The sequence below is a fragment of the Triturus cristatus genome, chromosome 7 (assembly GCF_964204655.1).
Source record: "Triturus cristatus chromosome 7, aTriCri1.1, whole genome shotgun sequence".
NCBI lineage: Eukaryota > Metazoa > Chordata > Amphibia > Caudata > Salamandridae > Triturus > Triturus cristatus.
In genome coordinates, this window is record NC_140590.1 from 1,603,137,348 (window position 1) to 1,603,152,744 (window position 15,397).

A 15,397-nucleotide genomic window follows, 5' to 3' on the forward strand; every position below is an offset into this window, starting at 1 on the left:
GTCCCTTAGGCATCACTACAAACCCTGTGGTAAAAGGTGGACCCTAGATAGGACTGTATTGTTAGATGAAGGGGTGGTTTTAAGTATAAGAGAGGAGGCTTCTGTCTTTTTCCAAGCTGATATGGGTTCAGCTAGAATTTAAGTTACCTGGTATGCCTTCAAAGCTTTTCTAAGGGCAATGAGTAGTTCTATAATAATGTGAAAGAGGCAGGCTATGAAACGTCAAGATGAGGAAGAAATTAAAAAGATCAAGTGTAAGGAACGTGACCTCCAAAAGGCATCATTGGCAGGCTCCAGTAGAGTTTCTTTTCTTGGCATAGAGTTAGAACATCTCCTGGCGGAATATCAAGGGCAACTTGATAAAAGGTTACTAGATAGGTGGAAGGTTAGCAAGTTGCAGCATTTCTCATATGGAGAGAGGAGAAGTTCGCTTCTTGCTTGGAAAGTAAAAACCGACAAATCTAGAAATCTAATCCGAAAGCTAAGGGATGCTGAAACAGGAGCATTACTAGACACCGATTTGGATATAGGCATAGAGGCTCGTAAGTACATGAGTAGGTTATATAAGGGTGATATTTCGCTGGGGAGGGAGAGCGTAGAGGCCTGGTTGGGGTAGATTGAACTTCCGAGTTTAAACGATGAGCAAAAGAGGTTTCTAAAGGCTGAGATAACTGAGGATGAGGTCCAGCTACAGATCAGTAAAAGGACAGGGCTCTGATGGCCTCCAGGTTGAGATTTACTCCAAACTCCTTGATATCATTTTACCTGTACTGAAAGGCTTATTTAACGCTAAATTTCTGGAAGGGGACAAAGCTCAGCTGTCTTGGGCTGATGCCATGGTAACGTTAATCTTGAAACCAAATAAAGACCCTCTGGTAGTGGACTCATGTAGGCCAATATCGCTTTTGAATTCTGATTATAAGGTTTTCTCAGGATATTGGCCTCTAGGGTCGCCCAGGTCATCAAATGGGTTATCCATCAGGACCAAAGAGGTTTTATTTCCGGGAGGCAACTCAATGAACTTACTTTTTGGATGCTTGGGGTTGTGGACTTGGCAGAAGCTCAGAACTTACCTGTAACACCAGTAGCCGTAGACGCCGCAAAGGCGTTCGACCAAGTCTATTGGCCCTACCTGTGGATGCTTTAAAGATCTTTGGGTTCCCGCAGAACATAGTAAGGGCTGTCCAAAATTTGCACCATCTGCCTAGAGCCAGGGTTTTGGTCAATGGGGAGCTATCAGACTGGTTTAATATTATACGGGATACCAGGCAGGGGTGTCCCTTGTCTCTGCATCTATTAAATCTTTATATAGAGCCATTTGCCTCCCTGATTAGAGCAGATTCTACTATTCTGCCGTTTAAATTTGCGGGGCTGGTGGCAAAGCTGGCGTTGTACGCGGATGATTTTATACTCTATACTATTAATCCAGAGGTGGCTATTCCAAACTTAATGGCTAAGGCGGACTCTTTTGGGAAGATATCAGGCTATAAGGTAAATAGAGGGAAGACTGAAATTATGCAGTGGAACCAGCCTAGGCAAAGCCCGGGGGCTAAGTCTCAAATGCGTTATTTGGGCATTATAATAATGCAGAAGTTGGATGATGTCCCTAGAGTTAATTGGAAGAAAGCAAGTCAAGAGATTGGGAAGCTCTTGGTAAGGTGGGCAAATCTACCTTTAAACATATATGGTAGGGTGAACCTGATTAAAATGATTGACCTTCCTAAGATCACTTTTCTTTTTAATTCCATACCCTTCCTTTTGATAAAGGAGAGGTAGCTAAATTACAGGGGAAGCTATTTGGTCCTCCAGGGATCAAGGATATCCTGGAAAAAGGTGAGGAGGAGGCTGGAGAGGGGTGGGGGGGGGGTGACTGGCCCTTCCCGATCTTATGGTATATTGCTATGTATTTCATTTTAGGAACTTTTGTATGCTGTTAAATAAAGTGCACAGGTCTCCCTTAGGATTACTCTTTGGGGCTATGTTAAGTGTTCTGAGGGATGGGCAGAGTCATTTTCTTTTTAAATACGGAGAGCCGAAGTAAAAAAAAGAGGCTGAAGATCTTGCAGGGGGCCTTAAGAACCCGGGTGTTTTTTCGGAGAAAAACTCGGAGTCCCCTATTACTCTTCCTGGGCTTCGATTCGGGATTCTCCGGGAACCCCTGAGTGCTTGAGAGACCAGCTTAGTCTGCCTTTAAAATCTGCAGGGTTGTCTTGATGGGGGGATCTCAAATCTGCCTCAACTTTGGTTAGCTGGGAAGTCCTGAGTCATTGCTCCAGGGATCAACTAACCAGATTTAAATACTACCAAGTCTCCTCCTGGTGGGCAAGGCAGGTTTGGGTAGAGGAGGTAGAGCACTCCTGGCTAGACCAGTTGATGAGAACAGGCCCTATCAAATAGGAAGTTTCTCTGTGTTATCAGGCCCTGTTAGAGGTGAATGATGACATAGACATGGATATCTCAAAGCTTTGGGCTGAAGAATTAGTGGGTGAAACTGTTAAAGAGGTTTGGGTTGACTCTTTTTAAATTCTTCGAGCGGTTGTGAAACCTGCTTTTCTTAAGCATAACTATATTTTTACCACACACAGAGTCTATTGGTCTCCAGCCAAGCTATTAAAACTTACAGGAATCCAGTACGCATGCCCAAGATGTATGCACCCTTTGGTGGATGATATGCATATGTTTATGACATGCTCCAAGATTACAGGTTACTGGACTGAGTTGTGTAAGTTTATGACTGAAGTAACGGTTCAGCAAGTTAAAGTAAGCCCCAATCTTATATTTTTTGGGCTTCATCAGGGCTGTTCCACGCGAACGAACACTGTTATCTCTAGATTTATTTTTTATGCGATCCTTCTGGGGAGACGGGAGATCTGCAGGTCTTGGAAATCTGGAAGTCCCCCCTGTTCTTCTGACTGTGTTAAAAATATAATCTCCACAAGTCAGGTGGACATGGCCTGCGACCCCAGAAGTCAGGATAAAGTTTGGGCAATGTTGGTTGAATGGAGCCAACACTCCAGATTAAGCCAAAACTGCTGTCGGTCCCGGTTCCCTTTCTGCTACGGGCACATTGGTGAAGGGTTGGAAGAGGAAACAGCATTCTTCTTGGGTGGAAGACTCTGTCCCATGCTCTGGCAACTGGGAAAAGAGCATTACCAGCAGGAGAATTTGCAGAATGAGGACACAAAAAAAAATTGATCTAGAGCTGGCTCAAGAGCATGAAGGGAGAATCAGCAACCCCAAAGGGCTTGGCTTGTTGGAGTCCTGACTTCTGAATATTAATAATGGCAAGAAATACCTACGAGAAGCTCACAATTGTTGAAAAACAAGCTTCGGGAACAGGGTAGATCAATTTGGAATCTATTTTCTCGAAACAAACAATGGTTCTGCTGAGGAATCGCAATACTGCTCCTTAGAATTTGAGCCTTGTTTAAAGACAGCTTGAGCTGCCTGTTGTTAAGGACCTATTGTGTGCAATACCAGTAGTTAGTCCAGTAGTTAGTGTAGGCTTTGTGTCAACCCCCACTGGTTGGCTTCCTTTTCAAGTTTATTAGCTTGCTTCCTATCTGATGGCTTTCCTCCTTCTTTTTGTGTCTGTCCCTCATCTACAGCATGGATTCTATAACATCCTTTTGAATAGATTAATCAGATGCTGATCAGGGAACTACTTTTTCTTTTTCTTTTAGTACTCCATGGGTATGCATATCTTTTTTTGCCCCCCCCCCGGTGTTGCTCCACCCTCACATCCCCAACCCCGACGTCCTTTGTTGTTACCCCGTCTCAACCTTGTTTATTTCTCCCCGCTCTGTGTTCCCCTCTGCTTTTTTAAGGCTTTTGTAACCATCCACACCTAGCTCCTCCGTTGCTCTCTCAACCTTCTTGGCTTCCTGCTGCTCTTGCAATTCAGCAGTATTTACTGCTTCAATCAGTACTCATCCACAGCTGCTCTCTCTTTTGTCATGTTCTGTTTATTATTTTTATTTTGTTTTATGGCTGGACTGAAAGCTGTAATTTGATCCTAAGGTACTCCTTTCGCTATACCTTCAAAACTTTTTTTCTTTAATTTACTGATCCAAAATATGCAGCTGCCATTTTAGAATGGTAAATCAAAAAAACACACTGTAGCATCTTAATCACACATCATCACTTTGGGCTGCTTTTTTGGCTTTTATTGCTGATGCTGAACAGCATCACAACAAAGCATTTTTTTTATCAGTGCTATTCAGAGATAAACAAGGAGTGGCAAAGCCAAAAGGTCAGATAAAGCCTCTGAAAGGCGAGAACTATTGGCTTGTCCACTGCTTGTTTCTTGTGTTTCTGCCAAACCCGTGCAAGAAGAAAAATTGATTCTTTACTTCTAATTTTGGCGCCTCTAAGGGATCTCTGCCTCTCTGGAAAGTGGTTTCTTGGGTATGTTTTAGATTTTAAATTGAACTTAGACCCTGAGCCCTTGTACCCTGCTTTATTTTCCCTTTTCTGAAAATCCTAGGGCATATTTCACAAAGGTAAACGTACACTTTTGTCCTATCTTCTTAAGCGTGAAGTACTCCGCAATCATAAGCTTACTATTATTACCCCTTGGAGAATTTTTGACTTTTCCCCAAATATTGCAGGACTGGAGTTAGAATAGTAAATAAGCCTCCTAGTAAATGATAGGAAAAGTTTGACTTTCTCAAAATATTATAGGACTAGCGTCAGTCGAACCCCTACAGATATCCTTTATCATTTCAGTTCATGCCTTGCGCCTGATTGGCTGGAGCATCACGCACCACCACCTAGGTGAATCGACATAGTACATTTCCCATTTCTGGTTTGAAGCCTGAAAGAGGGTCATAGGAGGAGAAGTATCCATTAATATGAGAGATCAAGCAATAATTGATATACAGAGCTACATCTGCTATTGAAAAGGGACAGAGATCTAAATCATATCCAATGTCAGGATTAAAGGTGTGCGTAACTCCTCCTGACATGCACCAATCTAGCTAACCTTTTCTCAGGTAATGTTTATGTGGAATATTATTTGTATAGCCACATTTAAAGAAAACATTAAATAATCTGTTTAGAATCATTTGAACAGTGTGAGCACATTTTCGCTACATCAATAAATAACAAATATTGGGTGACGTTTACTTATCACTCAACATACAAAGGTATATCCCTTCTTCGAGGCTGTGAATCAGGCACCACATTTGTTTTCTCACCTAAAAGAAAGTATTAAATAAGAGCTATGTTAATATCCATTAAAGTAAATAATATCACTGTGGTTTGTATTTAAAAAGGAATAAGTTGTTGATGAAACTAATAACATTGCAAAAGCATGTTTGTAATAATTGAAAAATCATTAAGTGCTAACTAACCGAACCTTCCTTTCTGACAGGGCATGTCCTCTTCTTCATTTTGTAGCATTTCTGCAACTTCTGCAGCAGATATACGCTAGAAAAAAACAAAGGTATTAAGTATCCTGCTAATTGGTTATATGTGTGTGTGATATATATATATATGTTTCATATGATACATTCTAAGAGGGCAAAAATTTACATTAGCATTATTTTAGAGCAGAATGTAACAGAAAATGAAGCCTACACATATGCCAAAGTTCTTAAGTTCCGCCCTTATATGTAGAGTCGGGCACGAAGACCAAATACAAGGAACTTCAAGGTTTAGGGCAGGAAGTGACTTGCCCTTCGGGTAAGCAGGTGAGCTGACATAGATGGTTGGGGGCAAGTAGGATAGGTTTCTGTTTTGTGCGAGGCAACATGTTAGGCAGGAGGAAAATAAAGAGCTCCGATTCTCACTCCTACTGTGTCGGAGTAGTTCTTCTGGCTGACCCTACAGGTGGCGACGAAGACTTAAAGACAATAGATGTAGAACCACACATTGGTGGGACGCTGTACCCAGAAACTACAACTCCAGCGGTAAGGCAAACCCTCCCAGTGAATACGACACGTTACAATGCAAACATTTATAAAGTATGCCTTTACAACGTGTTTTTTACATCGCAACATCCATTACAACGCATGATTTTAAAACGCATGCCATCACAACGCATTTTTAGAAACTACATTTACAACACATTCAATTACAAGGCATGCCATTACAACACATAATACTTTTAGGGCAACAGTAGGGTAAGTGTTGACTAGTGTAGAGGTAAAAATTACTATTCCCACTCCAGTGAGTGCAACAGTAGGGTAAGTGTTGGATGGTGTAGGGGTAAACATTACTATTCCCACTCCAGTGAGTGCAACAGTAAGGTACGTGTTGGATAGTGTAGGGTTAAAAATTACTATTCCCCATTACTTACCTTATAATGCGTTGCAATGGCATGTGTTGTAGTGACATGCGTTGTAATGGCTGCGTTTTAATCACATGCTATGTAAAGGCTGTTGCGTTGTAATGGCTGCATTGTAAATGTAGTGCGTGTAATGACTGCGTTATAATAGTTGTTTCCCCTCCCAGCTGGCCTTAGCCCAGTGCCACTGCCCGCCAGCTGCCCAGTGCCAGCTCCTCCGCTATGGCAGAGGAGCATCGCCCCACCGCTTTCAAGCAGTGCGAGAAGCAGAAACATAAAATGATAATATCTTTCAGTTATTATCATTTTATGTTTGTGCTGCTTTGCGGGAGGGTGGGCTGCTGCTCTCAGAGCAGGAAAGGAGTGGTTTGCCCACCCCTAAGTGCGCAATGACTGTTTGAACGGCCCTCTCGGCCGCCCAAACCATTCATGCGCACTTTCCCCATTCTCCATGCAGGCTGCATTACAGCCTGCGTGGCGAACATGCCAAGGCCTCCATTTCCTGGTTGAGCGTCAAAACAGGATGCCCAAAAGCAATCACAATGCTGAATTACAGAGTTGTGATTGGTCAGGGGAGTCTGGGTGCCTTCCAATCACAACACTGCACTGCAGGAGCAAAGACGCGGGACCCGGTGGCAAGGTAAGTTATTTTTTTTAATTATGCGCACTCCCTCACGCAAACGCAATCCCCTTCCCCCCACGTGACTCCCCACGCCCGCCGCCCACACTGCGAGCTATGACTGCATCCACTGCCAGCGCAACCCTGAAAGTGTCCTGCAACCGTGGTTACAGAGAAATCGAGCACACCCTATAAGGCACTGTGCCACCCAACAGCTGAAAGCTGAGTGCGCCTCAGCAGCCACCATGCCCGGCAGCCGAAGAGCTAAGTGCATCCACCTATGCAAGCAGGTTAAACCCCAAAAGCCCTTCAGCGCCCCCAGTGAAAGAAAAATTAGGACACAAAAAAGTGCAAAGGAAAGCAAATGTGCAAGTAAGAAACCTGACCATAAATCGAGTTGATTCCATCTCCAGGAAGCAGTGAAGAAAAAAATCGAAAACCTGCTGAAATTAGACATCATTGAAGCCTCCAAAGGCCCCACCCCATAGATCTCGTCAATAGTTATGGTATTATAGCAAGACAAAAAAGGAGACGTATGGATCTGTGTCAACATGCATCAACCAAACAAAGCGATAGAGCGAGAGCGACACTCCAGCCCGACATCGCAGATATGGTCACAAAATTGAATGGAGCCAAACTTGTTTCCAAGCTTGATCTGACCGAAGGGTACCTCAAAAAAAAACTTGATGAAAGATGCTGGTACATCACAACATTCCCCACGCACCTCGGCCTTTTCCAATATAAATGATTAAACTTCGGCATCGCCTCAGCAGCTCAGTTCTTCCAAGACATCATTCGCCGAGTCATCCAGCCAAAACCACAAAACCAAACGCATTGAACTTTAGCGATAATATCCTGGTGTTGCGAGCCACACATGAAGCATGTGATACTGCACGCCACAAATAAGCCAGCTACTCGCTGAGGCAGGATCCACCCTTACCCAGAGAAATGTGAATTCTACAAAACCAAACTGAAATTCTTTGATCACATATTAATCAATCAGGGAATTGTGAAGGGCGCTACTCACCCGTGAGGGTCTCAAGGCCCTGGGAGGGGAGGCGGGGAGGGCAGCCCAGAGTCAGCCGAAGAGCCAGGTCTTGAGTCCTGAAGGTGTGCAGAGTGGAGGAGCATCTGAGGTTGATTGGGAGCTTGTTCTAGGCCTTTGCCGCAATGTAGGAGAAAGCTCTTCCACCTGCTCTGGTTCTGCAGAAGTGTGGGGTTTCTGCGAGGGCGAGGTAGGCACAGCGGAGGTTTCTCTTGGGAGCTTCGAACGAGACTCTTTCGTTGAGGTATTTGGGTCCGGTGTTGTGGAGGGATTAGTAGGCGTGGGTGAGTAGCTTGAAAGTTACTCTCTTCTTAACAGGGGGCCAGTGGAGGTCTTGCAGATGGTTGGTGATATGTTCATGTCATGGGCTGACGAGCACGAGTGGCTGCAGTGTTCTGGATGGTCTGGAGTTTGCGTAGCAGGGATTTGTTGATTCCAACGTAGAGGGCGTTTCCGTAGTCCAGTCTGCTTTTTATGAGTGTGTGGGTGACGGTCTTTCTAGATTCGGGGAGGATCCATTTGAAGGTCTTGCGAAGGATGGGGAGGGTGTTGAAGCAGGTAGAGATGACGGCGTTGATCTGGCGGCTCATGGTGAGGGAGGAGTTGAGTATGATGCTGAGGTTCAGGGCGTGGTCCATGGGGGTGGGGAGGTTGACGAGGGCGGTGGCCCACCAGGTGTTGTCCCAAGCTGAGGGTGGCGGTCCGAGGACAAGGATTTCTGTCTTCCTCTAGTTGAGCTTCAGACAGCTGCTGCTCATCCAGGATGCAACGTCTTTCATTCCTTCCTGGAAGCTGAGTCTGGTGGCGTAGGGTTCCTTCGTGAGGGAGAGCATGAGCTGGGTGTTGTCGGCGTAGGATACTATGCTTTCTGACGATGGTGGCGAAGGAGTCATGTAGATGTTGAAGAGCGTGGGACTGAGTGATGATCCTTGGGGTACTCCGCAGTTGATCTCTGTGGGTTCAGAGAGGAAGGGCGGGAGTCTGATCGTTTGGGTTCTGCTGACAAGGAAGGAGCGGAGCCAGTCGAGTATGCCGGCATCGTGGAGTCTGGCTGTGAGAGTGCGGTGAGAGACGGTGTCGAAGGCTGTGGATAGGTCTAGTAGGATGGGGGCCGTGGTGTGGCCTTGGTTGAGGTGGGTGATCTCGGTGCTGTGGTTGCTGCGGAATCCCGATTGGGAAGGGTCGAGGATGGCATTCTCCTTAATGAAGTTAGTCAGCTGGGCGTTGACGATCTTATCAGAGACTTTACCGCAAAGGGAAGTAGAGAGATGGGTCAGTAGTTTTTCAGGTCCGTCAGGTCTGCAGAGGGTTTCTTGAGGAGGGGCTTGACTTCTGCACATTTCCTGTCATCAGGGAATGTGGCGAATTCAAAGGTGGAGTTGATGGTGCGTCGTAGCTCTGGTGCTATGGCGGCGGCGGCTCTGTGGGAGATGTGTGGCGGGCAGGGGCGATGGTAGGCTGCTGTCGTTTCTGGGGGAAGGAGTGGTTTCTGGAGTCTGTTTGCTGAAGTTGTCGTAGAGGGCCTTGATTTTCAGATGTAAGTAGGAGTCGAGCTTGTTGCAGAGGACCAGGGAGGGTGTGACGTCTGTGGCTTCACTAGTGGGTTTGCTGAAGGAGTCGTTTTTGGAGTCTGTTTGCAGAAGTTGTCGTAGAGGGCCTTGATTTTCAGATGTAAGTAGGATCCAAGCTTGTTGCAGAGGACATGGGAGCGTGTGACGTCTGTGGCTTCGCTGGTGGCTTTGGTGAATTCCTGGGTGATGCTGAAGAGTTCCTTTGAGTTGCTGGAGTTGGTGAGGATTTTGCTCCAGATGAAGGTCCTTCTGAATCTGATGAGTTGGTGGTATTCTGTCATGTCATTCTTGAAGGTGGTCTGGTCTTCAGTGGTTTTGCTGTTCCTCCATCACTTCTCGAGAAAACTGCAGGTACGTCTGGATTCTTGGATGTTGGTGGTGAACCAGGTGGCCTTCATGGGGCGCTGTATGTCTGGGTTGCGGAGGGTGGCATGCTTGTCTGCGCAGTTGATGATCCACCGGTGTAGTACTTTGGCTGCAGAGTTGGCGTCGGTCGAGGCGGGAGGGGAATCGTGGGGGAGGTTGGAGTTAAGGTGCTCCTCTGTGACCTTGCTCCATTTCCTTCACGGTGGGCGTGCTGTGGGTTTGTGAGCGGTGGCATTGTTGAAAGAGAAATGTACATAGTGGTGGTCAGTCCAGGGGGGGTGGGTGGTGTGGCTGAAGTGGATGTTGTTCTCTTCAGCGAAGATGGAGTCAAGAGTGTGTCCGGCCTTGTGGGTGGGGGTGGTGACGAGCTGTTTCAGTCCAAGGTTGGCAAGGTTGCTCAGGAGGGTGGCAGAGTTGGAGTGGCTGAGGTTGTCGAGGTGGAAGTTGAGGTCTCCGATGAGTATGTAGTCCATGGAGGTGATGGTACGGGGTCGCGATAAGATCGGCGATGGTAGTGGAAAACAAAGTTTTAGGCGAGGGTGCCGCGTAGGGTCTTTTTGGGTCTGGTCTGGATCTGGAAATAGAGGTGTTCAGTGGTGGATGGGGAGTCGATCGTGCTGGAGGTGGAGAGTCAGAGAGAGCTCTTGAGTGCGATGTGAGTCCTCCTCCTGGGCGGTTGGGGCGGTCCGTCCTCTGGATCTTCTATCCGTCGGGAATGGTAGTGGCGATGTTAGGGACGGAAGTGGCATTTGTCCAGGTTTCCGTGAAGAAGGCGACGTCTTTCGAGAGGGTGTTGAGGAGTTCCCAGATCACTATCTCATGTCTATTCAAGGAGCACACATTGAGGAGGATGCACCTCAGGGCTTCAGGGGTGCTGGCATCAGGCGTGAGTGTGGTGGCCGTGGAGAATGGTGAAGGATTGTCGGCAGGAGAACTGGTCATGGGTGGTGTTTGGCGTAGACAGCTGGCAGTTTGTTGATTCTTCCAGAGTTGAGTGCGTGAAGGACAGCTGAGTCGTAGCTGTGGTTGGTCGGAGAACCTGGGTCCCTGGCGCTGCTCGTGGTCGGGTCTCGGGCGGGCGCAGTCGGGCTTGCCTTTGGGGCGCCTTCACCACGCAGCGGCCAGCAATAAATAGGGAAGGGGTAGGGAAGCGCAGCTGGGAGGTGGGAGCGGAAACCGGCAGGGGGCGAGGGGCAGCGGGGGCACCAGCGGTGGGAAAGGGAAGCAAAAAAGGGTACGTAGGACACAACAACAGCAAAGGAACAGGCAAAAAGCTAACAACAGGCAAAACAAACAGAAAAGGACAATTAAAAGGCACAATAAGAAAAAGACAGAAAAACAGACAATAACAAAAAGACAGAAAAACGGGCACAAGTAGAACGACAGACAACAGCAACAGTGGACCAGCAGCAGAACAAGGCTCTCCCACTTGTCCACCAGGGATGAGTGTAATAAAAGAGGAGCTCTTGTGGTTTGGCACCCTATGATGACCCCCAACTACCATCATTTTAACTGACTTTAGTGTGTTATTTTACCCTAGCCTTCATGTAGGATGGTCCTGCATATGCCTGCTTCTCTTCTGTCTTATAATCTTGCTGTCTTTTAGTGAGAGCTGTCACGGAGTAGAACAGTACATTTATATTATTATATTATAAGTTCTTACTATTGGCTTTAACATGGCTTCATGTCATCTTGTTTTCTGACTTTGACTATTGGCTTTGACATGGTCTCATGTCATCTTGCTTTCTGACTTTGCCTTACTTCTGGGTGCACAGAATTATGAGTTCTTACTATTGGCTTTGACATGGCCTCATGTCTGACTACACAGCAGTGCTTGCAATTCATATTCAAGGTCTTTCTGCTCCTCACTTGTTTTTCGCACCTCACTGACCAGAGTGAACTGGATATTATCTGTGGAATGTACAACTCTGTCTCAGAGTCAAAATACAGGGGCTTGGCCAGCCACTGTCTTGGCCTCGATGCAGACTGGTACCAGCAAGCAAGGTTTTTTCCAATGATAAAGAGGCAGGGTTTTCTAGAAGCTTCGTCCCATATTGAATAATGGTATTAAAGCTGGGAAGCTTTCGTAAGGCAGGTGGAAGTTCACCACAGAATAGACGTATTGCTATGGAATGCTGGCGGAACTTGAATCCTGACTGACACTCCTCCCTGGGCTGTTGAAAGGGCTTCCCCAGCTAAAGAGCGAGCAAGGATGTTGCAGAATCAGTTGGTGAGGTGTTCCTAACCACTCTCTCTCTGTCTCTCTCTCTCTCTCTCTCTCTCTGTCTCTATTGTATATATTTTCTACTCTTTGCCATCTGTATATATTGCATTCTATTTCAATTGTTCCTTTAACCATTCACTTGACATTTGAGAATCTGCATTTACTTATATATTTAGCTTACCTTTTTGAACATTGCATTAATCAACAGTTTCTTTGAGTCTGCCATGATTGATATATTCGGCCTGTCTTTTTAAAATGTTGCATTAATAAACTTGTGTATGTGTTACTTTACCTACATTTGGGTTTGTTTTCTTACCTCGCCTTAAGGAAGTGCTGGGTCTGCCTTGCCTTTGGGGAGTGTTGGGTTAGGGTGTGTTCTTTTAGTGAAAAGCATATTCATTACATCTTGGCGTCATTCTCGCAGGATTCGAGCGTTGAATTTTTAAAGGTGAATAAATATGTTTTCTAGGAAATCAAAAGCAGATTCTCAGATACCAATTGAAATTCCTGGATGGGAGGTAGTCCCATATAGTGCGTTAGCTCATGAGTGGGCTAATTGAGCTGGTTTGAGTGAGAATTGGAGTGTGTGTTTAGCTGACACTGAGCCAGCGCAAGTGCTTGCGTGTTTGCAAAAAGTGCCTGTGAAAAAGGGAGAGGAACTCTCTACATTAGGAAGAAGAGGTTGGATCCTTTTAAATGCTTATCGTCTCATGCAATAAAAATATGTTCAGTTGCAAAGTGAATGTGAGAAATTAGAGAAATAGTTTGTTGAAGCCACAAATACCTCTACCATGTTAACCTGTCGAACGAGTTACTTACCTTCGGTAACGATGTATCTGTAAGAAACATTAGTTAGTTAGATTCCTCACCTTAGAATATCCCCAGGCGTCAGACTGGATCCGGAAGATTTTTCGTCAGCAATACCCCTTGCGAGTCGCTAGGCGTCGTCTGCGGCTCCGCGTCCGTCGTCGGCGTCGTGCGCCGGAATGACGTCGTCGGAGTACTCGCGCGCTGATGTCAGTTCTTGTACATAGCCTTCCGCGCCAGGAACGCAGAGCCATGCAAGATACCGACACTGGTGCCAAAAAATTCTAGGGCCCTGAAAGGGATAGCCTTAACCCTAGATGTCAGTTCGCAGAACCTGGAGGATGGGTGGGTCGGTGAGGAATCTAACTAACTAATGTTTCTTACAGATACATCGTTACCGAAGGTAAGTAACTCGTTCATCTGAAAGAAACACGTTAGTTAGATTCCTCACCTTAGAATAGATACCCACGCAATACCATCCCCGGTGGTGGGTCTGCGAACCAAGATCACACCAGAAAGTCCTGGAGGACAGAACGGCCAAAGAAGCCATCCCTCAGGACTTGGCTGTCAAGGCAATAATGCCTGGCAAACGTGTGTAGCGAAGCCCACGTTGCCGCCTGACAGATGTCCTGCAAAGGGACACCCCGTCCCAAAGCAGTAGTAGCCGCTGTGGCCCGAGTAGAATGGGCGCGCAGCCCAACAGGAGGGTCCTTTTTTGCCAAGGAATAACAAAGTTTGATGCACAAAACGACCCACCGAGAGATGGTCCGTTTGTGCACAGCTTTCCCCTTCTTAGCACCCACGTATCCAACGAAAAGTTGGTCGTCCACCCGGAACTGCTTTGTGCAGTCCAGATAAAAGGAGAGCGCACGTTTTGGGTCCAGACGGTGGAGCCTCTCTTCCTCTTTGGAAGGATGCGGAAGCGGAAAGAAGGTGGGCAAGGTGACAGACTGCCCAAGATGAAAGGGGGTCACCACTTTCGGAAGAAAGGAGGGACGAGGCCGAAGGACAACCTTGTCTGGATGAACAGAGAGAACAGGAGGCTTTGATGATAAGGCCTGGAGCTCCCTCACCCGTCTAGCCGAGGTGATGGCTACCAGAAAAGCAGTCTTAAGCGTCAGCAGACGAAGAGGACAATTATGAAGAGGCTCAAAGGGAGCGCACATTAGAAATGTGAGAACAAAATTCAAGTCCCACTGAGGCATCACAAAAGGGACAGGAGGGAACATGTGAGTAATGCCTTTTAAAAAGCGTGTAACCACAGGGGACTTGAAAAGAGAAGGCTGATCAGAAAGCCGCAAGAAGGCAGAGATGGCAGTAAGATAACCTTTCAAGGTGCCCAGGGCAGAGCCCTGCCGGGCCAAAGAAAGAAGAAAGAGGAGAACCTCAGAAAGAGGGGCGGAGAGGGGATCCACAGCCTTTGCTGTGCACCATGCCACAAATTTGTTCCACCGGCAGGCGTATACCGTCTTTGTGGAGGGACGCCTGGCTGCCAGAATGATATCATAGACTTCAGGAGGCAAGTCAAATGGCATCAACTGCCGCCGCTCAATCTCCACGCATGGAGGTGGAGGCTGGACAGGTTCGGGTGGAGGACCGTCCCCTGCTGCTGCGACAGAAGATCCTCCCGAAGGGGCAGACGTATCGGAGGATCGGTCAACATACTGAGTAGCTCGGGATACCAGTACCTTCGTGCCCAATCCGGAGCCACCAAGATGACTTGGGCCTGGTCGTGCCTGATCTTCTTCAGCACTCTGGGCAGAAGTGGTAGAGGCAGAAAGGCGTACAACAGACCGCAACTCCACTCGTGACGAAAAGCGTCGCCGAGCGAGTGCCGCCTTGGAAATTCCAACGCGCAGAACTGCTGACATTGCGCGTTCTCTTCGGTGGCGAATAGATCTAACCAAGGCTCTCCCCACTGCTGAAAGAGACCTTGCGCCACTTCGGAGTTCAGACGCCATTCGTGATCCATCATGCACCGGCGGCTGAGTTCGTCCGCTCTGGCGTTCAGAGAGCCCGCCAGATGTTGAACCACTAGGGTGACGCCCTGGTGTTCCAGCCACGTCCAGAGGCGCAGAGCCTCCTGACAAAGGGTCCACGACCCCACCCGCCCTGTTTGTTGCAATACCACATGGCGGTGGTGTTGTCCGTGAACACCTGCACCAGAGGCCTCTGATCTCCGCCTCTCCCATATGGCCACCCCATCCCAGGAGGGACGCATCCGTCACTACGACATGCTCCGGTTGGGGAAGGGAGAGGCTCCTGCCCATGACCCAATCGCGGTCCGTGAGCCACCACTGCAACTGCTGTGCAGTGCCCTCCGAGATCAAGACATGGTCGGACAGGTTGCCGTGATGCTGGGCCCACTGAAACTTCAGGTCCCACTGCAGAGCCCGCATGCGCCGCCTGGCGTGATGCACTAGTAGGATGCAGGAGGCCATCAGCCCCAGAAGCCGCAACACTAGCCTGACCGAAA

At 47.4% G+C, this 15,397-nt stretch overlaps 1 protein-coding gene across 1 annotated transcript in view; it reads right to left on the reverse strand.

Annotated features, from left to right (window-relative positions):
- The window catches only part of SYCP2 (synaptonemal complex protein 2), a 4,998,961-nt gene that overhangs the window by 2,870,833 nt on the left and 2,112,731 nt on the right, over positions 1–15,397 (reverse strand). Inside the window, exons 21-22 of the mRNA XM_085615168.1 lie at positions 5,355–5,430; positions 5,144–5,198 (exon numbers count right to left, since the gene is read on the reverse strand). Coding sequence (XP_085471294.1) covers positions 5,144–5,198; positions 5,355–5,430 — 131 coding nt within the window. The remainder of the gene's footprint in view (positions 1–5,143; positions 5,199–5,354; positions 5,431–15,397) is intronic.